The sequence below is a fragment of the Coregonus clupeaformis genome, chromosome 19, assembly GCF_020615455.1.
Source record: "Coregonus clupeaformis isolate EN_2021a chromosome 19, ASM2061545v1, whole genome shotgun sequence".
Lineage (NCBI taxonomy): Eukaryota > Metazoa > Chordata > Actinopteri > Salmoniformes > Salmonidae > Coregonus > Coregonus clupeaformis.
Window position 1 is genome coordinate 58,099,891 of NC_059210.1, and position 25,723 is coordinate 58,125,613.

At 44.3% G+C, this 25,723-nt stretch overlaps 1 protein-coding gene across 4 annotated transcripts; it reads right to left on the bottom strand.

Moving 5' to 3' along the window:
- Positions 1-5,990: 5,990 nt before the first annotated feature.
- LOC121551590 (NACHT, LRR and PYD domains-containing protein 3-like) lies at positions 5,991-24,328 on the bottom strand. Of its 4 annotated transcripts, XM_045205066.1 has the most exons (12): positions 19,729-19,866; positions 19,320-19,360; positions 18,018-18,267; positions 17,597-17,646; positions 12,864-13,005; positions 12,696-12,727; positions 12,507-12,558; positions 10,637-12,410; positions 10,191-10,535; positions 9,869-10,015; positions 7,393-7,439; positions 5,991-6,889 (listed from the first exon to the last, which is right to left on the bottom strand). In XM_045205066.1, exons 1-12 carry the CDS (start codon positions 19,856-19,858, stop codon positions 6,348-6,350), a joined length of 3,552 nt encoding a protein of 1,183 aa, XP_045061001.1. In that variant the 5' UTR covers positions 19,859-19,866; the 3' UTR covers positions 5,991-6,347. The 4 variants fall into 4 exon arrangements, with proteins under 4 accessions (XP_045061001.1, XP_045061003.1, XP_045061002.1 ...); XM_045205068.1 differs by lacking the exons at positions 18,018-18,267; positions 19,320-19,360; positions 19,729-19,866 and adding exons at positions 21,445-21,706; positions 24,059-24,328; XM_045205067.1 differs by lacking the exons at positions 18,018-18,267; positions 19,320-19,360; positions 19,729-19,866 and adding exons at positions 21,445-21,706; positions 21,788-21,857.
- Positions 24,329-25,723: the final 1,395 nt, after the last annotated feature.

Below are 25,723 nucleotides of genomic sequence, written 5' to 3' on the forward strand. Positions count from 1 at the left end.
GGCCAGACGGATTACCAGGACGTGTACTCCGAGCATGTGCTGACCAACTGGCAAGTGTCTTCACTGACATTTTCAACATGTCCCTGACTGAGTCTGTAATACCAACATGTTTCAAGCAGACCACCATAGTCCCCGTGCCCAAGAACTCTAAGATAACCTGCCTAAATGACTACCGACCCGTAGCACTGACGTCTGTAGCCATGAAGTGCTTTGAAAGACTGGTCATGGCTCACATCAACAGCATAATCCCAGAAACCCTAGACCCACTCCAATTTGCATACCGCCCCAACAGATCCACAGATGATGCAATCTCTATCGCACTCCACACTGCCCTTTCCCACCTGGACAAGAGGAACACCTACGTGAGAATGCTATTCATTGACTACAGCTCAGCATTCAACACCATAGTGCCCTCTAAGCTCATCACTAAGCTAAGGATCCTGGGACTAAACACCTCCCTCTGCAACTGGATCCTGGACTTCCTGACGGGCCGCCCCCAGGTGGTAAGGGTAGGTAACAACACATCTGCCACACTGATCCTCAACACGGGGGCCCCTCAGGGGTGCGTGCTCAGTCCCCCTCCTGTACTCTCTGTTCACCCATGACTGCATGGCCAGGCACGACTCCAACACCATCATAAAGTTTGCCGACGACACAACAGTGGTAGGCCTGATCACCGACAACGATGAGACAGCCTATAGGGAGGAGGTCAGAGATCTGGCCGTGTGGTGCCAGGACAACAACCTCTCCCTCAACGTGACCAAGACAAAGGAGATGATTGTGGACTACAGGAAAAAAAAGAGGACTGAGCACGCCCCCATTCTCATCGACGGGGCTGTAGTGGAACAGGTTGAGAGCTTCAAGTTCCTTGGTGTCCACATCACCAACTAACTATCATGGTCCAAACACACCAAGACAGTCGTGAAGAGGGCACGACAAAGCCTATTCCCCCTCAGGAGACTAAAAAGATTTGGCATGGGTCCTCAGATCCTCAAAAAATTCTACAGCTGCACCATCGAGAGCATCCTGACTGGTTGCATCACCGCCTGGTATGGCAACTGCTTGGCCTCTGACCGCAAGGCACTACAGAGGGTAGTGCGTACGGCCCAGTACATCACTGGGGCAAAGCTCCCTGCCATCCAGGACCTCTATACCAGGCGGTGTCAGAGGAAGGCCCTCAAAATTGTCAAAGACTCCAGCCACCCTAGTCATAGACTGTTCTCTCTGCTACCGCACGGCAAGCGGTACCGGAGTGCCAAGTCTAGGTCCAAAAGACTTCTCAACAGCTTCTACCCCCAAGCCATAAGACTCCTGAACAGCTAATCATGGCTACCCGGACTATTTGCACCCCATCCTTTTTACGCTGCTGCTACTCTGTTAAGTATTTATGCATAGTCACTTTAACTCTACCCACATGTACATATTACCTCAACTACCTCAACTAGCCGGTGCCCCCGCACATTGACTCTGCAACGGTACCCCCCTGTATATATAGCCTCCCTACTGTCACTTTATTTTACTGTATATATAGCCTCCCTACTGTCACTTTATTTTACTTCTGCTCTTTTTTTCTCAACACTTTTTTTGTTGTTGTTTTATTCTTACTTTTTTTGTTTAAAATAAATGCACTGTTGGTTAAGGGCTGTAAGTAAGCATTTCACTGCAATGTCTGCACCTGTTGTATTCGGCGCATGTGACCAATAAAATTTGATTTGATTTGATTTGATTAGAAACAAAACACAAAACATTAAAATGGTCTTCAGTCAAGTCCAATGACATGATATAACGTTCTAGTAATATACACATCCTCAGAAATGATGCATGTAACAGTGCAGGGACTGCCTTCAACTGGCTTTCGCCAAACAATGGACCTCTTTTTGTTCCTATACCAGATTTGAATTGACGCAACTTAACAGAAGCAACACTGATTGACAATAAATTTCACATGCTGTTGTGCAAATGGAATAGACAACAGGTGGAAATTATAGGCAATTGGCAAGACACCCCCAATAAAGAAGTGGTTCTGCAGGTGGTGACCACAGACCACTTCTCAGTTCCTATGCTTCCTGGCTGATGTTTTGGTCACTTTTGAATGCTGGCGGTGCTTTCACTCTAGTGGTAGCATGAGACGGAGTCTACAACCCACACAAGTGGCTCAGGTAGTGCAGCTCATCCAGGATGGCACATCAATGCGAGCTGTGGCAAGAAGGTTTGCTGTGTCTGTCAGCGTAGTGTCCAGAGCATGGAGGCGCTACCAGGAGACAGGCCAGTACATCAGGAGACGTGGAGGAGGCCGTAGGAGGGCAACAACCCAGCAGCAGGACCGCTACCTCCGCCTTTGTGCAAGGAGGAGCAGGAGGAGCACTGCCAGAGCCCTACAAAATGACCTCCAGCAGGCCACAAATGTGCATGTGTCTGCTCAAACAGTCAGAAACAGACTCCATGAGGGTGGTATGAGGGCCCGACGTCCACAGGTGGGGGTTGTGCTTACAGCCCAACACAGTGCAGGACGTTTGGCATTTGCCAGAGAACACCAAGATTGGCAAATTCGCCACTGGTGAACTGTGCTCTTCACAGATGAAAGCTGGTTCACACTGAGCACATGTGACAGATGTGACAGAGTCTGGAGACGCCGTGGAGAACGTTCTGCTGCCTGCAACATCCTCCAGCATGACCGGTTTGGCGGTGGGTCAGTCATGGTGTGGGGTGGCATTTCTTTGGGGGGCCGCACAGCCCTCCATGTGCTCGCCAGAGGTAGCCTGACTGCCATTAGGTACCGAGATGAGATCCTCAGACCCCTTGTGAGACCATATGCTGGTGCGGTTGGCCCTGGGTTCCTCCTAATGCAAGACAATGCTAGACCTCATGTGGCTGGAGTGTGTCAGCAGTTCCTGCAAGAGGAAGGCATTGATGCTATGGACTTGCCCGCCCGTTCCCCAGACCTGAATCCAATTGAGCACATCTGGGACATCATGTCTCGCTCCATCCACCAACGCCACGTTGCACCACAGACTGTCCAGGTGTTGGCGGATGCTTTAGTCCAGGTCTGGGAGGAGATCCCTCAGGAGACCATCCGCCACCTCATCAGGAGCATGCCCAGGCGTTGTAGGGAGGTCATACAGGCACATGGAGGCCACACACACTACTGAGCCTCATTTTGACTTGTTTTAAGGACATTACATCAAAGTTGGATCAGCCTGTAGTGTGGTTTTCCACTTTAATTTTGAGGGTGACTCCAAATCCAGACCTCCATGGGTTGATACATTTGATTTCCATTGATAATTTTTGTGTGATTTTGTTGTCAGCACATTCAACTATGTAAAGAAAAAAGTATTTAATAAGATTATTTCATTCATTCAGATCTAGGATGTGTTGTTTAAGTGTTCCCTTTATTTTTTTGAGCAGTATATATATATATATATATATATTTAAAACATTTAGAAAAGCCTGCACTCATCGGGGAACAAACATGTACTTAAAAAAAAAAAAACATATTAAATGCCAATTTCTGAGAATGAGGGAAGGGACTGACTTTCACACTCTCTCCTCCAACACAATGAGGAGGCGGTGCTATTGATTCAATAGGTTACACGTCACCACTTGTTTTCGGCACATTTTTACATTTACATTTTAGTCATTTAGCAGACGCTCTTATCCAGAGCGACTTACAGTTAGTGAATATATATTATTTTTTTTATACTGGCCCCACGTGGGAATCGAACCCAACTGACATCAACTGAGCTACATCCCTGCCGGCCATTCCCTCCCCTACCCTGGACGACGCTGGGCCAATTGTGCGCAGCCCCATGGGTCTCCCGGTCGCGGCTGGCTACGACAGAGCCTGGATTCGAACTGTGATGCAGTGCCTTAGACCACTGCGCCACTCGGTAGACACATTTCTCACATTTCAAATTTATATAAACCTTTCTGTCTGTCTCTCTGACATTTGCAACATTGTTTCAATATTCAAATTAGATCTCCAGCTGTCCCATACTAATGCACGTGTCGGGAGTCAGGACGAGACAGACAGGCAGCGTTTCTCAGCCAGTCGAAATTATGAATCAGCTGCCATCATTTTTATGGATATATACAGTGCATTCAGAAAGTATTCAGACCCCTTGATTTGTTCCACATTTTGTTACAGCCTTATTCTAAAATTGATTAAATTGTTTTTTTCCTCATCAATCTACTACACACAATACCCCATAATGACAAAGCAAAAACTGGTTTTTAGAAATGTTTGCAAATATATATATAAAAAAACAACAGAAATATCACATTTGATGAAGATATATTGGCACGGGTCATCAATATATCAAACCGTGACAATATATCTTCATCAAATGTGATATTTCAGTTTTTTATTTTGAATACATTTGCAAACATTTCTAAAAACCTGTTTTTGCTTTGTCATTACGGGGCTTCTCGGCATTATCACTTAATCATGTTCTAGTAATATACACATCCATAGAAATGATGCCTGTAACAGTGCAGGGACTGGCTTCAACTGGCTTTGCAATAAAGAGGAGGATGTGTTCAACAGCAAGGTAGGAGAGAAGGAGGTGTACTACATTTGGGCATTGAATACATTTATACAACAATTGCATTAATTGACTGATTTATAGATTTTATTTGCCAGTTAAAAACACACACACAGTACATACTGTAGATTTTAAGAAACGTGATATCACAAAATGTAAGACTTATTTCCATTGTAGTCCCTAATGTGCATTGTGCAAAAACGTTCCATTCCATAGATATAGATCCATTATATACATACAGACACATGCACATACAGTACCTTCAGATACAAGTATTCACACCCGTTTACTTTTTCCACATTTTGTTTTGTTACAGCCTGAATTAAAATTGTGTTACAGCCTGATTAAATTGAGATTTTGTGTCGCTGATCTACACACAATACCCCGTAATGTCAAAGTGGAATTTAGTTTAGACATTTTGACAAATTAATTTAAAATGAAATGCTGAAATGTCTTGAGTCAATAAGTATTCAACCCCTTTGTTATGGCAAGCCTAAATAAGTTCAGGAGTAAAAATGCATAACAAATCACATAATAAGTTGCATGGACTCACTCGGTGTTCAATAATAGTTGTTAACATGATTTTTGAATGACTACCCCGTCGCTGTACCCCACACATACATATAATTGTAAGGTCCCTCAATCGAGTAGTGAATTTCAAGCACAGGTTCAACCACAAAGACCAGGGAGGTTTTTCAATGCCTCGCAAAGAAGGGCACAGATTGGTAGATCTGTCCATTTTTTATTTTTTAAAACAGAAGCTGAATATCCCTATGACTATGGTGAAGTTATTAATTAGGCTTTGGATGGTGTTTAAATACACCCAGTCACTACAAAGGTACAGGTGTCCTTCCTAACTCAGTTGCCAGAGAAGAAGGAAACTGCTCAGGGATTTCACCATGAGGCAGATGGTTGATTTCAAAACAGAGTTTAATGGTTGTGATATGAGAGAACTGAGGATGGATAAACAACATTGCAGTTACTCCTCAATACTAACCTAAATGACAGAGTGAAAAGAAGGAAGCCTGTACAGAAGAAAAAAATATTCCAAAACATGCATCCTGTTTGCAACAAGGCACTTAAGTAATCCAGCAAAAAATGTGGCAAAGAACTGAACTTCTTGTCCTGAATACAAAGCATTATGTTTGGGGAAAATCCAACACAACACATCACTGAGTACCACGCTCCATATTTTCAAGCATGGTAGTGGCTGCATCATGTTATGGGTATGCTTGTCATCGGCAAGGACTAGGGATTTTTTTTTGGGGGGGGTGAAAACTTATGGAATACAGCTAAGCACATATTTATGTGAAGAATATTTATCTAATCAAGATATATCAGTGTTTTATTTTTCATTTGTAATACATTTTTGAATTTTTCTACCACTTTGACAGAGTATTTTTCTTTTGTAAATCGTTGACCAAAAATGACAATTAAATCCATTTTAATCCCACTTTGTAACACAACAAAATGTGGAAAAAGTCAAGGGGTGTGAATACTTTCTGAAGGCACAGACATTAACATTTGTTCGATCATTAGCCAGCTTTTGACATTATTTTAAATTGAAATTATGGTCAGTACGGCTATACAGTATATAGCACATTATTTTAAATTCTTTGTTCAGAGGAATAAAGGAGATACAACATAACAGTATTGTAAACCCACAGGCCATTCTGTTCTCAAGTATACTTCCTTAGCTTAGAACCTAAGTCTGACCACAAAGTTTTCTATAACCCCTCTCCCTCCCACCCAGTGGGACATATACTTTCTGAAAGACAATGCTTAGATGTAATGTAGGCTATTTGACTATTTGAGAGAAATGGTTGAGGTTGGAGATTGAAGTCTAAGCCCAAGATAAAGGGGTTCAGTGAATGTGGTGTGGAAGGTGTACAGGTGGGTCAGTTTGTCAGACTCTGAGGAGATTTTGTTGAAGGACAGGAGGCCGGCCGGCCTGTCCAGAAACACCCCAATTCTATAGGACTCATCTGATTTGATTTCAGGGAGCCGTAAGTTGTGAATAATTTTTTCGTGCTGGGCATAGAACTTATCCTTTGAGGCGTACAAAGCCCAAGAAAGAGCATTCCGTCCTAGCGTTACATTGTCTCCGGCCCCGTTCCTCTTTAATCGCTTGTAGGCCATGCCTATATGTACGTCATGCAGACACTCAATCTCCAGGTAATGCCGCCCGCCGAGGTCCTCCTTGCTCAGCACCTGGTTGCATTCATCGAACCGCTCTTGGGTGCTGGGATAGTCTCGCGCCTTCCTCTGGCGCGTCACTTTCCTGTTCCCCTCGGACAGGGACAGGAAACGATTTGCTGTGCTGGGGTCTAGTGTGAGCTCACTGGCATCTGAAATGTGCAGATTAGAAGTTTCAGTTACCTGCTACACAAGCTTTGCTGTCACACTTACATGTGGTCCTCTGTAGCTCAGCTGGTAGAGCACGGCGCTTGTAACGCCAAGGTAGTGGGTTCGATCCCGGGACCACCCATACACAAACAAAAATGTATGCACGCATGACTGTAAGTCGCTTTGGATAAAAGCATCTGCTAAATGGCATATTATTATTATATTATTATTTACATTTACATTTTTGTCATTTAGCAGACGCTCTTATCCAGAGCGACTTACAGTTAGTGAGTGCATACATTTTTATTTTTATACTGGCCTCCCGTGGGAATCGAACCCACAACCATGGCGTTGCAAGCGCCATGCTCTACCAACTGAGCTACACAGGGCCACTGACACTATTATAAATTGGTACATGGTCCTCCTATATGTCAAATATTCTACAGAGACCACTGTCAATCACTGTGTTCGTAAAGGTGAGAATGGCAAATGGATATTTACTCACATTTCTTCAGACCTGGTTTATTCCTGCTCTCTCCTGTATGGTCCATGCTGAAAGACACAAAATAAAGAGGAATGAAAGAAAGCCTGGAAATGCTCATCCTACATTTACATTTTAGTCATTTAGCAGACGCTCTTATCCAGAGCGACTTACAGTTAGTGAGTGCATACATTTTCATACATTCTCTTCTATCGTAGAGAAACAGTGCCTCCTGTGCACGACTTTCAGTAAAGTACTCTTCTTTTTTATAAAAAGGTTTGTTGGCTCATAAAGAATCTCCTTCTTCCTCATATACACTAACCTGATCCATAGGAGTCCTGGAGTGCAGTTAAACTTGCATTGTACAATCAAGACCCTCAAAACCATGTTGAAATGTTACTTCCATGGTCTGAAACTTAAAACCTTCACCTGTTTTAATTATTGTCATTCATGAGGTTTGGAAAGGAAGCTTGTTTCAAATATCAGTCGAACTTGAACACTTTTAAGCAAAATAAACATTTATGAAATCTCTGATAAAAAAATGTGTGACCAACTAGATCAAGACGGAAATGTACATGTTGGAGTACATGCCCTGTCAAGGGGGGTAATAATCACGTCGAGGAAAAAAAATATTTCAAGGTGTTGTAATAAAGAAATAAACAGAACACCCAAATCCTTTTTCTCCCCTCAAAAAACAATCAAATGGATGTGTCTGTCTCTTTGGCAATACCTGATGCTTGTGACAGCTAACGTTCCAAAGCCAAACCCGATGGAGCACAGCTACTCTTGAGGGTCAAATAAATTAATAATAAATATAATAATTATTAAATAGGTGTAGGTGTGTATTTACTGCTCCGATGCCTGTGGAGCGCTTTGTGGCTCTGCTGTCTCCTGGCGGACCATGACTTGACCTGAGGCACTGCTGGGCTTGAGCCGCTGACCAGTCTTGCCACAGAACGTGCCCTGGAACTCCTGTTTGATGGAGTCCCCGTACACCTCTCTGACGTACTTGAGGAAGGCGGTGGTCCATTGCAGGGTGGTGGCTTTGTCCGTCTCGTGGTTACAGAACGGCGCCAGCACATTCAGCTCATCACAGCAGAAGCGGATCCTCCTCCTGCGGTTCCGCTCCTTGCTGTTGTGCCTCTCTCTGCGCTGGCTACTTTCCACTGGTGGCCCTCCTCTCTTCCTGGTGCCTGCTCCTCCAGCTGCTCTTCCCTCCACTGAGTTTGGGACAATGCCGGGGGCCTTGACAGCACAGGGTCCACGGGTCCTACCGCGTTTAGCAGTCTTCGCCACAGAATCATCTTCCACCTTCACCCAAACTTTCTCCTCTGTTGGGTTGGGGCTGTTGACGCATGGAACTTTGTCAGGCATCTTGTCTGGCCGATAGCTGAATGTGAAGTTCTTTGGAATGATCAACCCTTGATGCTTATTGGGTTCAAGCATATGAGGGACCATCCCAAACCCTTGACGGGCGCCAGCAATGGGGTTGAACATGCTTCCATATGGGTATGACAGCTCAATAGGGTTGCCCCGATCTGACCACACCCACTTCTGCGGTTGTGGATGCATTGCTGCTTCTTGCGCCTCATTGGAGTGATGAAGCATTGTCAAAAAATTGGTAAGAGCTGCTGATTGCACATCCTATTGGTCTGGGGATGTCACAGGGGGTGCAGTTGAACCTCTTCTCCAAGCGAACTCGGGCGGGTGGGTTGGGCCTGGACAATAGCTGTGTGCTACCGTTGTTGTATGCTTCCAAGCCGCGTTCTTGGGTCGCATCCACTGCACTCCTGACTTTAGCCAACACGGAGCCGGGGACTTCACCGCAAGTGGTGGGGGTCCTTTCTCCAGGTATAACATTCCCGTCACTGACCAATACCATTTTAATTTCCTTGATGTCAACCTGTCGACCCTGGTTCAAGTCGCGAAAATGTACTGCTGCTCATCAGTTGAACTTGATATGACATCAGGTGGAGTGTTCGGTGGAGACTTTGCTGGGTATTCTGCTTCGCAGTTTGTGGTCGTAGGTTGGGGTGCAGGGCTTTCCATAGTGAATACGGTAGTGTTGAACCGGGCATCTCCAGATCCCTCTGGACCAGCCGCCTGTGCCTCCATGTGTGACTGGATGATGTGCTGAAGGTGGGTGTACTCCACTTCGGTCATCTCCATCAGGTTGAGCTCAGTGCCCAAATTCTGGCTTTGATCATTTGGAACACAGCTGTTTTGGCTCATGATCACCTCCACCGAATCGGGGTTGTACTGCCCCAATGCAGGTGACACATGAATGGTTTTACAAGCCAAAGACTTCGACATCCTCGCGCATCTCAATCTCAGGGGATGCAGTATAATGACACTAGGATGTAACAAGGCTCATAGCTAGAAGGTTTCATTCCTTTAATTAAATAGTTTAATTGATAAAGTTCTAATCTCTCAATGTTTAGCTCTACTCATTCATATTTTATTTAGAAGCATATTTGTATTTTTACTCAATCTAACTCACTTCAGCTGTAGCGGGAAATCCAATTTAACGTATCTGAGGGGATTGTAGCTCAGATCCAGCTCTTTCATCTGGAAGGCTTCTGACCTCAAAGCTACGGCCAGGACAGAGGACACAATCTCAGGCAGTGTGATCAAACAGCCAGATAGCCTGTAAATGAAAATAGGAAAAATAATTATGGAAAAAATACAAATTTGTTTCAACATTAAAACTAGAAACATTGAAAATTGAAGAACAATCTATATCCATAAGTCAGCACAGCGATCAGCACAGAGATTAACCCCTTCAAATGTGTCATTTTCTTATTTGGTACTGCTGTACATACCTCAGTGCTTGCAGCTTGCAATGCTTGTGGAGGGCAACAGCAAGCAACTCTGCCCCCGGGTCCCCAAGGTCATTGCAGCTGAGGTCCAAGTTCTGAAGTTTTGAGGTGGGACAAGTCAGCACTTCGCAGATTGCCTTGACACCTCCAACTCCCACATGATTGTGGCGTAGATTCAGGGTTTCCACCTTGCAGTTGGGGTTCCGCAGCCCACAGCAGAGGCGGATCACCCCTTCATCGCACAGGTTGTTGTGGCCCAGGTCCAGGACTGACAGACGAGAATTCTCAGACTGGAGAACTGAGGATACAGTTGCACACTCCAGTACTGTGATGCCACAGAAGTTGAGCCTGTGAAAAAGATTGAGTTCATAATTGCCATTACAAACTTTTCCATTTATAATTGACATGTGCGATTTAAATATGCTACACAAATAGTGAGTGATACTTACAACGCTCTAGTGCAAGACAGCAAAGCAGGAGCCAGTCTGCGAAAAGCTTCCTCCGAAGCTTTGTTATTCCTGAAGTCGAACTCTTCAGGCTTCTCTGACATAATGAACATATATGCCAGGAGAGAACACTGAAATGGAGTTGGCTGTGTGTCTGAAGGCGAGACTTGGTTGTTGTCATTCTGAAGTATGGTGTGGTCCTTCAGCTGAAGCACACAGTGGATCAAGTTGATGCATCTCTCTGGAGAGAGGTCCTTCCTTTTCAACATCTTGATATATCCGATTAACTTTTTGTTGCATTCTGAACTGCTGGTTGTTTTTCCCAGAATGTCTTGAAGGAGGTCCCGGCTGGAGTTGTGAGAGATCCCGAAAAGGAAGCGTGTGAAAAGGTCCAGGTGTCCATTTTGACTATCTAATGCAATGTCGAGCACACCTTTGAGGAAATCTAACAAAGTTCTCCCTTTCCTCTTTTTGATTAAGGCTTTCACTGAGTCAATCCTGCCATTTTCAAATTCATGAAATGCGTACAGAGCAGCAAAGAACTCCTGAACACTTAAGTGTACAAAACAATACAGCTTCCTTGGATACAGTCCATGCTCTAATTGTACAAGTTCTGTACACAGGCCAGGGCATGTAGCAGCGTCCACGACACTAATATCACAGTCTGTCAAGTGCTCTTCTGTAAAGAGCACATTCTGACTTACCAGGTTCTGATATGCTAGCTTTCCCAATTTCAAAATGATGTCTTTGTTTGACATCAAAGGACGTTGTTTGTCCTGTTTTGGTCCATGCTTCTCGAAACTGATCCTTGTTTGTATCCTTGTGTAATGGATGTACATTTCAGAGAGGGTTGTAAGCAAAGATCGAGGCTTTGGCCTGCTCTTGTTGTCTTTACTCAGTATATCCTGAAGCACAGTTACTGCCATCCAGCAGAACACCGGTACATGACACATGATGTACAGGCTCCGGGTTGCTTTTATGTCTGAGATGATGCGGCTGGCCATCTCTGGATCTCTGATGTGTTTCCTGAAGTACTCGTCCTTTTGAGCATCATTGAACCCTCTGATCTCTGTAACTCGATGACAATAGTCTCTAGGGATCTGATTGGCAGCTACTGGACGGGAGGTTATCCAGAGGAGAGCCCTAGGGAGAAGATAGCCAGTGATGAGGTTTGTAAGCAAAACGTCCAGTGAAGCAGACTCAGACACATCAGATACCAGCCTGTTTTCAATTTCATCAAACTTTAGTTGTAGTTGGCTCTCATCCAGGCCGTCAAGGATGAACAAAACATTATGTTCATCATACATCTCCTTAACGTTTATGTCTTTACGTTCAGGGTAGAAGTGCTGAAGAAGTCCATGCAGACTGTGCTGGTCTTTTATCAAATTCAGCTTCCGGAAAGATAGGAGGAATACAAAATCGATTTCTTGATTCGCTTTTCCATCTGCCCAGTCCAAGTTGAGCTTCCGAGCTGCCACAGTTTTCCCAATGCCAGCGATTCCCTTTGTCACCACACACCTGATAGTTTCGTCTTCAGCAGGCTTGAAGATATCTTGGCATTTTATGACGGAGGCCTCAGAGAAGTCTTTGAGGTGTGCCGTCTCAGCCTGCCACACCTCGTGTTCCTTATTGATGCTGGTAGAATCACAGGTGACAATGTACAACTCTGTGTAGACCTTGTTAAGGACTGATGTGCTTTGGGTTTCAATACCCTCTAGTATGCATTCAGAATTCACCTTCTGGCGTTTTTTGATCTTGTCTTTGATGTGAAGGATGTCTTGAAAAAGAGCAACAAAAATAGAACAACAAATGTGTTATTTTGGGTGAAATAATATACTTTTTTCCACTGGGATAACAACTGAATTTGACTTACTTTCCTTCTCCTTGCTGTGGTCATACAGTGGCACTGGGCTTAACTGTGGAATCTACAAGAATTAACAAAACAGACATTTAGATTTCAAATATCCTTTCAAATACAGAGTTTGAAAAATATATATAGAGTTAATGGTGGCAACACTCCATATTCTTATAAAGATTGTATATAAGAAATCCCATTAATTACCTGCTGGTCAATCTTTCCAGGGTACACATGGACTAGAGATAAAAAAAATATTAAAAAACATCACAATAAAGTAGGTTAGCAGAGCAACTTACAAAGATGTATACAATTTTAAAAAAACAGAGATCCACCCATGTTTTGCCCCAAATTCCTGACACCGGCTTCTCTCACAATTATTTTCTATCTTCAGGTTATTTCCAACTGAAACACCAGAAAACGTTGGTGCACAAACGTTGCTTCCATTAGTTGCTGTGTATCCTCTGTGTTCAGCGAGTGGTCCTCCAGTGTGGTTGGCCTTAGACAGAGGTGTCACCTTGGGTGTGTAGGGGAAAGAAACAATAACAGATTAGCCTCGCCACCCCATATCAGAGATGTACTAGAGAGCGCATCTTCCATCTTCAGCAATGGCCACTTCTGTGACAGCATGGCCAGAGCCATTGTGGGCCATTTCTTCTTCTTTACTTCTATGAGTGTAGTGACGCTTCATAAATAAACTGAATAGGTTCATACCGCCACCTACTGTGCTGGAGTGTAGCTGCATACTGTGCTGCAGTGTGTATAGTTTAAACAGGTTGGGCTCCCGAGTGGCGCAGTGGTCTAAGGCACTGCATCTCAGTGCTCGAGGCGTCACTACAGACCCCCGGTTCGATTCCAGGCTGTACCATAGGGCGGCGCACAATTGGCCCAACGTCAGTGCCGGAGTAGGCCGTCATTGTAAATAAGAATTTGTTCTTAACTGACTTGCCTAGTTAAATAAAGGTAAAATAAAATAAATAAATAAAAGGTACAGAGCCAAGGTTGGTGATTTACTGCCACTTGCAGTTATAGAATGCTTGCTTGTTTAGTGTGTTAACACACTTTTGGTGGTTTGTTGTAACCAAGTATTGGTGCTATTGGTGCTAAACTGTGTGTTATTGGATGCTAGCATGCTAGTTAGCCATGGCGTCATAGTCAGGCATCGTGGGCTGTTGTGGGTAGTTATTGTAGGTAGCACGAAGCTAGCTAGCTAGCCGTTTTCCAAACAGGGTCAACACAGTAGCCATTGCTGGCTAGCCAACACGAGCAGCTAACTGTACTGTAGCAGCTAAATACAATATATTTGTGCTAGCTAGCCAACGTAATTCGTTAACACACGAATTATCTGTTTAGTGTGTTATCACACTACTGGTAGTTTGTTGTAGCCAAGTATTGGTGCTAAACTGTGTGTTGTTGGATGCTGGCATGCTGGTTAGCTATGGTGTCATATTTGGCTAGCTGAATGAACCGCTGTAGTTCGCAACAATTCTGATTTCTGAGGTGGAAGTTGGGAGAGTTTTTTGTTCGGGTGGTTCAGTGAAACAATTATAGTTTCTGAGGTGGAAGTTTTTGGTGAGGGAGGCCCTACTCTCTCCTTTTCCTGATGTTTGGTTCATTTCATTCCGATCTCCTCTGCATTATTGTGGCCATTTGCTACAGCCTGTCGACTATGCCTCTGCCTATCCCTGTTCTCTCCTCTCCGCACAGGCTACACAGACGCCTCACACCGCGTGGCTGCTGCCTCTCTAACCTGGTGGTCCCTGCACGCACCCCACACCTGGAGTTCCAGGTCTCAGGCAGCCTCTGGAACTGCCGTTCTGCTGCCAACAAAGCTGACTTCATCCCAGCCTATGCTAACCTCCATTCCCTCGACTTCCTGGCGCTGACGGAAACATGGATTACCACTGAAAACACTGCTACTCCTACTGCTCTCTCCTCGTCTGACCATGTGTTCTCGCATACCCCGAGAGCATCTGGTCAGAGGGGGTGGTGGCACAGGAATCCTCATCTCTCCCAAGTGGACATTCTCAATTTTTTCCCCTAACCCATCTGTCTATCTCCTCATTTGAATTCCATGCTGTCACAGTCACTAGCCCATTTAAGCTTAATATCCTTGTCATCTATCGCCCTCCAGGTTCCCTTGGAGAGTTCATCAATGAGCTTGACGCCTTGATGAGCTCCTTTCCTGAGGATGGCTCACCCCTCACAGTTCTGGGGGATTTCAACCTCCCTACGTCTACATTTGACTCATTTCTCTCTGCCTCCTTCTTTCCACTCCTCTCCTCTTTTGACCTCACCCTCTCACCGTCCCCCTACTCACAAGGCAGGCAATACGCTTGACCTCATCTTTACTAGATGCTGCTCTTCTACTAATCTCACTGCAACTCCCCTCCATGTCTCCGACCACTACTTTGTGTCCTTTTCTCTCTCGCTCTCCTCCAACACTACTCACTCTGCCCCTACACAGATGGTAATGCGCCGCCGCAACCTTCGCTCTCTCTCTCCCACTACTCTCTCCTCTTCCATCCTATCATCTCTTCCCTCTGCTCAATCCTTCTCCCTCCAATCTCCTGATTCTGCCTCCTCAACCCTCCTCTCCTCCCTTTCTGCATCCTTTGACTCTCTGTGTCCCCTATCCTCCCGGCCGGCTCGGTCCTCCCCTCCAGCTCCGTGGCTTGATGACTCATTGCGAGCTCACAGAACAGAGCTCCGGGCAGCGGAGCGGAAATGGAAGAAAACTAAACTCCCTGCCGACCTGGCATCTTTTCACTCCCTCCTCTCTACATTTTCTTCATCTGTTTCTGCTGCTAAGGCCACTTTCTACCACTCTAAATTCCAAGCATCTGCCTCTAACCCTAGGAAGCTCTTTGCCACATTCTCCTCCCTGCTGAATCCCCCCCTCCTCTCTCTCTGTGGATGACTTCGTCAACCACTTTGAAAAGAAGGTTGACGACATCCGATCCTCGTTTGTTAAGTTTAATGACACTGCTGGTCCTACTCACACTGCCCTACCCTATACTTTGACTGCTTTCTCCCCTCTCTCTCCAGATAAAATCCTGCGACTTGTGACTGCAGGCCGCCCAACAACCTGCCCGCTTGACCCCATCCCCTCCTCTCTTCTCCAGACCATCTCCGGTGACCTTCTCCCCTACCTCACCTCGCTGATCAACTCATCCTTGACCGCTGGCTATGTCCCTTCCGTCTTCAAGAGAGCGAGAGTTGCACCCCTTCTCAAAAAACCAACACTCGATCCCACTGATGTCAACAACTACAGACCAGTATCCCTTCTTTCTTTTCTTTCCAAAACTATTGAGCGTGCCGTCTTTAGCCAACTCTCTTGCTATCTCTCTCAGAATGACCTTCTTGATCCAAACCAGTCAGGTTTCAGGACTGGTCATTTAACTGAGACTGCTCTTCTCTGTGTCACGGAGGCTCTCCGCACTGCTAAAGCTAACTCTCTCTCCTCTGCTCTTGTCCTTCTAGACCTGTCTGCTGCCTTTGATACTGTGAACCATCAGATTCTCCTCTCCACCCTCTCCGAGCTGGGCATCTCCGGCGCGGCTCACTCCTGGATTGCGTCCTACCTGACCGGTCGCTCCTACCAAGTGGCGTGGCGAGAAGCTGTCTCCGCACCACGTGCTCTCACCACTGGTGTCCCCCAGGGCTCAGTTCTAGGCCCTCTCCTATTCTCCCTATACACCAAGTCACTTGGCTCTGTCATATCCTCACATGGCCTCTCCTATCATTGCTACGCTGACGATACACAACTAATCTTCTCCTTTCCCCTTCTGATAACCAGGTGGCGAATCGCATCTCTGCATGTCTGGCAGACATATCAGTATGGATGACGGATCACCACCTCAAGCTGAACCCTGGCAAGACGGAGCTGCTCTTCCTCCCGGGGAAGGACTGCCCGTTCCATGATCTCGCCATCACGGTTGACAACTCCGTTGTGTCCTCCTCCCAGAGTGCGAAGAGCCTTGGCGTGACCCTGGACAACACCCTGTCGTTCTCCGCTAACATCAAGGCGGTGACCCGATCCTGCAGGTTCATGCTCTACAACATTCGGAGAGTACGACCCTGCCTTACACAGGAAGTGGCACAGGTCCTAATCCAGGCACTTGTCATCTCCCGTCTGGATTACTGCAACTCGCTGTTGGCTGGGCTCCCTGCCTGTGCCATTAAACCCCTACAACTCATCCAGAATGCCGCAGCCCGTCTGGTGTTCAACCTTCCCAAGTTCTCTCACGTCACCCCCTCCTCCGCACACTCCACTGGCTTCCAGTTGAAGCTCGCATCCGTTACAAGACCATGGTGCTTGCCTATGGAGCAGTGAGGGGAACGGCACCTCCGTACCTTCAGGCTCTGATCAGTCCCTACACCCAAACAAGGGCATTGCGTTCATCCACCTCTGGCCTGCTGGCTCCCCTTCCTCTGCGGAAGCATAGCTCCCGCTCAGCCCAGTCAAAACTGTTCGCTGCTCTGGCACCCCAATGGTGGAACAAGCTCCCTCACGACGCCAGGACAGCGGAGTCACTCACCACCTTCCAGAGACATTTGAAACCCCACCTCTTTAAGGAATACCTGGGATAGGATAAAGTAATCCTTCTACCCCCCCCAAAAAATAAATAAATAAATAAATAAATAAAAAATAAAATACAAAATTAAAAATTTAAAAATTTAAAAAACAATTGTAAAGTGGTTATCCCACTGGCTATAGGGTGAATGCACCAATTTGTAAGTCGCTCTGGATAAGAGCGTCTGCTAAATGACGTAAATGTGCCCTTGAGCAAGGCACTTAACCCTAATTGCTCCTGTAAGTCGCTCTGGATAAGAGCGTCTGCTAAATGACTAAAATGTAAAATGTAAAATGTTGCTCAGTAGTATAATTCATTGGCTGATCCCTCCTGCTGATCTGAATGGAATTCTATGATCCCTCCTAACCCATACCAAGTCCCACCCAGTTGACTACTGAAAATTGTGAAAGCCATCAATGGCACTGCCAATGAAAAAAAAACGGGAAAAAAAACAATGTCCTATACACATCTATAGGAACATTCAGAATCCCTGCAGCTGGAAAGAACACATCTAAAACAAAGCCCAATTACCTGTTGGTCATCCATCTCCTCCTTAATGGGAATCTCCTCATTCTCAAAGCCTATGGAGGAAAGATGTGAATCATTTAACATTGACTAGAGAGAGAGATTAAAGGGCCTTTTTTGTCCCATGATTAAGCCTATAAGATACAGAAAACACTGCATACAGGTCATAAAATTCACTGTTGTAATACAATGCACACACAATCTTTTATTCTGATGGGAGTTTACCGGGTATGTCATACCCTAAACAATTATGCTTACAACTTTATTAGAAGAACAAAATGCTACTGAGTAAATACTATAACCAAGGCTAAGCCCAAAATCCCTCCTTTACTCCTGTGTGAAATCATACGTTTGGGGGGCCAGTATGAAAATAAGATAAGAGCGTCTGCTAAATGACTAAAATGTGAAATGTAATGCCTATACTCACCTTGTTGACTTTGTCTCAATTTACTGTCTTTTAGAATGGAGGACACAATGTTACTGGCCTCTTCTACATATTTCTTCATCAGTACCGCCACAAGGTCTTTCACTCCCATCTTCTTAACACTCTTATCAACACTCTTATCAATCTTACACAGATGGCGTTTAAATCGTCGGAACTTCTTTGACTTCAAACTTTTCAGTGTGGCCCTGACCTCTGCTTTGACCCGTTTGTAATTATCCTTTCTTGCTGACATCTGAAGACCAACACAATAAATAAAAGGCATTTAGAGTTCATGCACAGTCTGGTTCACAGGACCTTCAAAATATTTCATTACCATGAAAGTATTACTGTCAGTGGTAGACTACTGTACAGCCAGACAACTATTAAAACACTATTCCACATGACAGTATTAGTTGGGTTGGTGATGACAGTATTAGTTGGGTTGGTGATGACAGTATTAGTTGGGTTGGTGATGACAGTATTAGCAGGGTTGGTGATGACAGTATTAGTTGGGTTGGTGATGACAGTATTAGCAGGGTTGGTGATGACAGTATTAGCAAAGATTTTTTATAACTAAACCAAGATAGACCACTGCCTGTCGTTTCCAATGGGAACAGATGAGTCATAGTGGGCAGAACAAGCAAGAAGGTGGGCAGAGCCAAGCACGAGCTAGTGAGATCCTTTTGGCCCGTTCTAGCAGACATCTGCATATTTCCTTTAGGGAACGACTACTCTGTGAAATGCGCCTGTGCAATAACTCAATTTGACTATGCACTCCTTCTAAACAACGCGATTTTTTTTTTCTTTGGCAAAGGCTAACGTCTACAAAACTTAGTACACTCTGTTCATAACATATTCTAGTTCTGCAGAAGTCAGGGCATTCATACTTCTTGCTCTTCCCGGAGCTGCAGAGCTGTTATAAGGAAGTGCGTTTGTGTTTATACAGGACCTCCTGCCCCCAATCATGTCAATGCGGCGCTATACCGAGCCCTCTGCATTGTTACAAAATGTGAGAGGCGCATGGCAAAGTGGTACGGAGCTCAATTTGGCCTCTGCGTGGCTCCGCAAGTGTCACACCATCCATACAGCACCTCCGACAACATTTTCGGATCAAGTATAAATTGGCTCTTACTCAAATCAAATCAAATTGTATTTGTCACATACACGTGTTTAGCAGATGTTATAGCGGGTGTAAGCCATCAATGGCACTGCCAATGAAAAAAAAACGATGTCCTATACACATCTATAGGAACATTCAGAATCCCTGCAGCTGGAAAGAACACATCTAAAACAAAGCCCAATTACCTGTTGGTCCTCCTTAATGGGAATCTCCTCATTCTCAAAGCCTATGGAGGAAAGATGTGAATCATTTAACATTGACTAGAGAGAGATTAAAGGGCCTTTTTTGTCCCATGATTAAGCCTATAAGATACAGAAAACACTGCATACAGGTCATAAAATTCACTGTTGTAATACAATGCACACACAATCTTTTATTCTGAGGGGAGTTTACCGGGTATGTCATACCCTAAACAATTATGCTTACAACTTTATTAGAAGAACAAAATGCTACTGAGTAAATACTATAACCAAGGCTAAGCCCAAAATCCCTCCTTTACTCCTGTGTGAAATCATACGTTTGGGGGCCAGTATGAAAATAAGATAAGAGCGTCTGCTAAATGACTAAAATGTGAAATGTAATGCCTATACTCACCTTGTTGACTTTGTCTTTTCTTTTCTTTTCTTTGTCTCAATTTACTGTCTTTTAGAATGGAGGACACAATGTTACTGGCCTCTTCTCCATATTTCTTCATCAGTACCGCCACAAGGTCTTTCACTCCCATCTTCTTAACACTCTTCTTACACAGATGGCGTTTAAATCGTCGGAACTTCTTTGACTTCAAACTTTTCAGTGTGGCCCTGACCTCTGCTTTGACCCGTTTGTAATTATCCTTTCTTGCTGACATCTGAAGACCAACACAATAAATAAAAGGCATTTAGAGTTCATGCACAGTCTGGTTCACAGGACCTTCAAAATATTTCATTACCATGAAAGTATTACTGTCAGTGGTAGACTACTGTACAGCCAGACAACTATTAAAACACTATTCCACATGACAGTATTAGTTGGGTTGGTGATGACAGTATTAGTTGGGTTGGTGATGACAGTATTAGTTGGGTTGGTGATGACAGTATTAGCAGGGTTGGTGATGACAGTATTAGTTGGGTTGGTGATGACAGTATTAGTTGGGTTGGTGATGACAGTATTAGCAGGGTTGGTGATGACAGTAACTAAACCAAGATAGACCACTGCCTGTCGTTTCCAATGGGAACAGATGAGTCATAGTGGGCAGAACAAGCAAGAAGGTGGGCAGAGCCAAGCACGAGCTAGTGAGATCCTTTTGGCCCGTTCTAGCAGACATCTGCATATTTCCTTTAGGGAACGACTACTCTGTGAAATGCGCCTGTGCAATAACTCAATTTGACTATGCACTCCTTCTAAACAACGCGATTTTTTTTCTTTGGCAAAGGCTAACGTCTACAAAACTTAGTACACTCTGTTCATAACATATTCTAGTTCTGCAGAAGTCAGGGCATTCATACTTCTTGCTCTTCCCGGAGCTGCAGAGCTGTTATAAGGAAGTGCGTTTGTGTTTATACAGGACCTCCCGCCCCCAATCATGTCAATGCGGCGCTATACCGAGCCCTCTGCATTGTTACAAAATGTGAGAGGCGCATGGCAAAGTGGTACGGAGCTCAATTTGGCCTCTGCGTGGCTCCGCAAGTGTCACACCATCCATACAGCACCTCCGACAACATTTTCGGATCAAGTATAAATTGGCTCTTACTCAAATCAAATCAAATTGTATTTGTCACATACACGTGTTTAGCAGATGTTATAGCGGGTGTAAGCCATCAATGGCACTGCCAATGAAAAAAACCGATGTCCTATACACATCTATAGGAACATTCAGAATCCCTGCAGCTGGAAAGAACACATCTAAAACAAAGCCCAATTACCTGTTGGTCCTCCTTAATGGGAATCTCCTCATTCTCAAAGCCTATGGAGGAAAGATGTGAATCATTTAACATTGACTAGAGAGAGATTAAAGGGCCTTTTTTGTCCCATGATTAAGCCTATAAGATACAGAAAACACTGCATACAGGTCATAAAATTCACTGTTGTAATACAATGCACACACAATCTTTTATTCTGAGGGGGAGTTTACCGGGTATGTCATACCCTAAACAATTATGCTTACAACTTTATTAGAAGAACAAAATGCTACTGAGTAAATACTATAACCAAGGCTAAGCCCAAAATCCCTCCTTTACTCCTGTGTGAAATCATACGTTTGGGGCCAGTATGAAAATAAGATAAGAGCGTCTGCTAAATGACTAAAATGTGAAATGTAATGCCTATACTCACCTTGTTGACTTTGTCTTTTCTTTTCTTTTCTTTGTCTCAATTTACTGTCTTTTAGAATGGAGGACACAATGTTACTGGCCTCTTCTCCATATTTCTTCATCAGTACCGCCACAAGGTCTTTCACTCCCATCTTCTTAACACTCTTATCAATCTTCTTACACAGATGGCGTTTAAATCGTCGGAACTTCTTTGACTTCAAACTTTTCAGTGTGGCCCTGACCTCTGCTTTGACCCGTTTGTAATTATCCTTTCTTGCTGACATCTGAAGACCAACACAATAAATAAAAGGCATTTAGAGTTCATGCACAGTCTGGTTCACAGGACCTTCAAAATATTTCATTACCATGAAAGTATTACTGTCAGTGGTAGACTACTGTACAGCCAGGTCCTCTGTAGCTCAGCTGGTAGAGCACGGCGCTTGTAACGCCAAGGTAGTGGGTTCGATCCCCGGGACCACCCATACACAAAAAAAAAATGTATGCACGCATGACTGTAAGTCGCTTTGGATAAAAGCGTCTGCTAAATGGCATATTATTATTATTATTATTATTAAAACACTATTCCACATGACAGTATTAGTTGGGTTGGTGATGACAGTATTAGTTGGGTTGGTGATGACAGTATTAGTTGGGTTGGTGATGACAGTATTAGCAGGGTTGGTGATGACAGTATTAGTTGGGTTGGTGATGACAGTATTAGTTGGGTTGGTGATGACAGTATTAGCAGGGTTGGTGATGACAGTAACTAAACCAAGATAGACCACTGCCTGTCGTTTCCAATGGGAACAGATGAGTCATAGTGGGCAGAACAAGCAAGAAGGTGGGCAGAGCCAAGCACGAGCTAGTGAGATCCTTTTGGCCCGTTCTAGCAGACATCTGCATATTTCCTTTAGGGAACGACTACTCTGTGAAATGCGCCTGTGCAATAACTCAATTTGACTATGCACTCCTTCTAAACAACGCGATTTTTTTTTCTTTGGCAAAGGCTAACGTCTACAAAACTTAGTACACTCTGTTCATAACATATTCTAGTTCTGCAGAAGTCAGGGCATTCATACTTCTTGTTCTTCCCGGAGCTGCAGAGCTGTTATAAGGAAGTGCGTTTGTGTTTATACAGGACCTCCCGCCCCCAATCATGTCAATGCGGCGCTATACCGAGCCCTCTGCATTGTTACAAAATGTGAGAGGCGCATGGCAAAGTGGTACGGAGCTCAATTTGGCCTCTGCGTGGCTCCGCAAGTGTCACACCATCCATACAGCACCTCCGACAACATTTTCGGATCAAGTATAAATTGGCTGTTACTCAAATCAAATCAAATTGTATTTGTCACATACACGTGTTTAGCAGATGTTATAGCGGGTGTAAGCCATCAATGGCACTGCCAATGAAAAAATTGAGTGCCCGGGCTTTTGAAATGGCGGGCAAACTGAAACCTAATTATCAGTTGTTCATTGTTCCGCCACTTATTATTTCCCCCTCCTACCAGAAATGGGCGTGTCGGGCGAAGAATTGAGAGCCCGGGCTTTTGAAATGGCGGGCAAACTGAAACCTAATTAATGTGTCATTTCATATCAGTTGTTCATTGTTCCGTCACTTATTATTTCCCCCTCCTACCAGAAATGGGCGTGTCGGCGAAGAATTGAGAGCCCGGGCTTTTGAAATGGCGGGCAAACTGAAACCTAATTAATGTGTCATTTCATATCAGTTGTTCATTGTTCCGTCACTTATTATTTCCCCCTCCAACCAGAAATGGGCGTGTCAGCGGAAGTGAAGAATTGAGAGCCCGGGCTTTTGAAATGGCGGGCAAACTGATCGGCTGCTGAAGTCCAATGTCCTGGAGTGCACTGGAGAATGTAGCCTGCGGTAACCATATATTCTGAACCAAATCAACTGTTTTTTATGAAACATTAGGACTACTCTTATGGAGATTTCAAACGAGTCTCAGCAGCCTCGTACATGCTTTAATATCGACTAATGCGCCTAAAATATTAATTTATCACTAGCACAGAGGCTGCTGCTGCCTATTGAAATCACTGGCCACTTTAAGAAATGGAACACTAGTCACTTAAATGTTTATATATCTTGCACTACTCATCTCATATGTATATACTGCATTCTATAATATTCTACTGTATCTTAGTCCATGCCGCTCTGTCATTGCTTGTCCATTTGTATATTTTCTTAAATTCCATTCCTTACTAGTTTTGTGTGTATTGGGTATATGTTGTGAAATTGTTAGATATTGTCTGTCGGAGCTAGAAGCACACGCATTTCGCTACACCCGCTATAACATCTGCTAAACACGTATGTGACAAATAAAATTTGATTTTATTTAAATGAAGAGTTGTTCAATTTGCTACCCCTCCCCCTCATTCATATCCTTGGTTTACTGCAACATGTCAAATTTAACCTTACAGCTTCGCAGATTATGGCAAGAATTCAAAATCAAGTATAAAATCCAATCCAAACTTAACCGTAACACTAGCGCACATAGGCTACCACCAACATACACTAAATCAACAAATAGTCTAGTATTATTGTAGCTTGTAGGCTAAATTAACGACAAAAGTCATTTTATTGTCACAGCTATACTTGTTAAGTGTTAGAAACCTGCCTTCAGATTTGATGATTTCTCAAATCGTTTATCGCTGCTGCTGCTGCTGCTTCACTCCACGAATAAATGTCCATTCACAGGATTGTGGCAAAGTCTGTCTGCGTTGTTTTCTCTTCAAGTGACTCGAATGATCTCGACTAAATACAAACTCAATTGGCTTAAAGTGATTTTAAAAACATTCTGTGGCTACATAATCCTACGGAAAGTGACATGATTTTTATGGTTTCTTTGTGCCTCCTGAGTGGCGCAGCGCTAGAGATCCTGGTTCGAATCCAGGCTCTGTCGTAGCCAGCCGCGACCGGGAGACCCATGTGGCGGCGCACCATTGGCCCAGCGTCGTCCAGGGTAGGGGAGGGAATGGCCTGCAGGGATGTAGCTCAGTTGGTAGAGCTTGGCGTTTGCAACGCCAGGGTTGTGGGTTCGAATCCCACGGGGGGCCAGTATATATAAAAAAAATTGTTGACTTTTACTATTGTTTATTAATTCTGACATGTCAGTTAGAAAGGTATGGCAGTTACATTTCAAGTTGCTTCCATGTCTTATCTTGTGCCAATACTAGATGGTGTAGAGATCTTTGAAAGTAAAAATATTCCAAACAACACCTGAAAATGCATGAAAAAATGAGATATAGTACAATTCAACAAAATAAAAGCAATATTAAAATATGCAAAATCTATTATTTAATCTAGGTTTTGCTCGCCTGAGGTAGAGTATCTTATGATAAGCTGTAGACCACACTATTTACCAAGAGAGTTTTCATCTATATTTTTCATAGCTGTCTATTTACCACCACAAACCAATGCTGGCATTAAGATTGCACTGAATGAGTTGTACAAGGCCATTAATCAACAGGAAAACGCTCATCCAGATGCAGCGCTCCTAGTAGCCGGGGACTTTAATGCAGGGAAACTTAAATCCGTTCTACCTAATTTCTACCAGCATGTTAAATGTGCAACCAGAGGGAAAAAAACTCTAGACCACCTTTACTCCACACACAGAGACGCATACAAAGTTCTCCCTCGCCCTCCATTTGGCAAATCTGACCATAACTCTATCCTCCTGATTCCTGCTTATAAGCAAAAACTGAAGCAGGAAGCACCAGTGATTCGGTTAATAGAAAAGTGGTCAGATGACGCAGATGCTAAGCTACAGGACTGTTTTGCTAGCACAGACTGGAACATGTTCCGGGATTCTTCAGACAGCATTGAGGAGTACACCACATCAGTCACTGGCTTCATCAATAAGTGCATCGATGATGTCGTCCCCACAGTGACCGTACGTACATACCCCAACCAGAAGCCATGGATTACAGGAAACATCCGCACTGAGCTAAAGGGTAGAGCTGCCGCTTTCAAGGAACGGGACTCTAACCCGGACGCTTATAAGAAATCCCGCTATGACCTCCGACGAACCATCAAACAGGCAAAGAGTCAATACAGGTCTAAGATTGAATCATACTACACTGGCTCTGACGCTTCGTCGGATGTGGCAGGGCTTGAAAACTATTACAGACTACAAAGGGAAGCACAGCCGCGAGCTGCCCAGTGACACAAGCCTACCAGACGAGCTAAACCACTTCTATGCTCGCTTCGAGGCAAGCAACACTGAAGCATGCATGAGAGCACCAGCTGTTCCGGACGACTATGTGATCACGCTCTCCGTAGC

What these genes read in the sequence shown, in the direction of transcription:
- LOC121551590 (XM_045205066.1), bottom strand. Translation starts at nt 19,858, where the DNA reads ATGGGAGTGAAAGACCTTGTGGCGGTACTGATGAAGAAATATGGAGAA. An exon ending in ATTGAGACAAAGTCAACAAG is followed by an intron (nt 17,647 to 18,017) that starts GTGAGTATAGGC and finishes TTTCCTCCATAG; the next exon opens with GCTTTGAGAATGAGGAGATT. An exon ending in AGGAGATGGATGACCAACAG is followed by an intron (nt 13,006 to 17,596) that starts GTAATTGGGCTT and finishes TACACACCCAAG; the next exon opens with GTGACACCTCTGTCTAAGGC.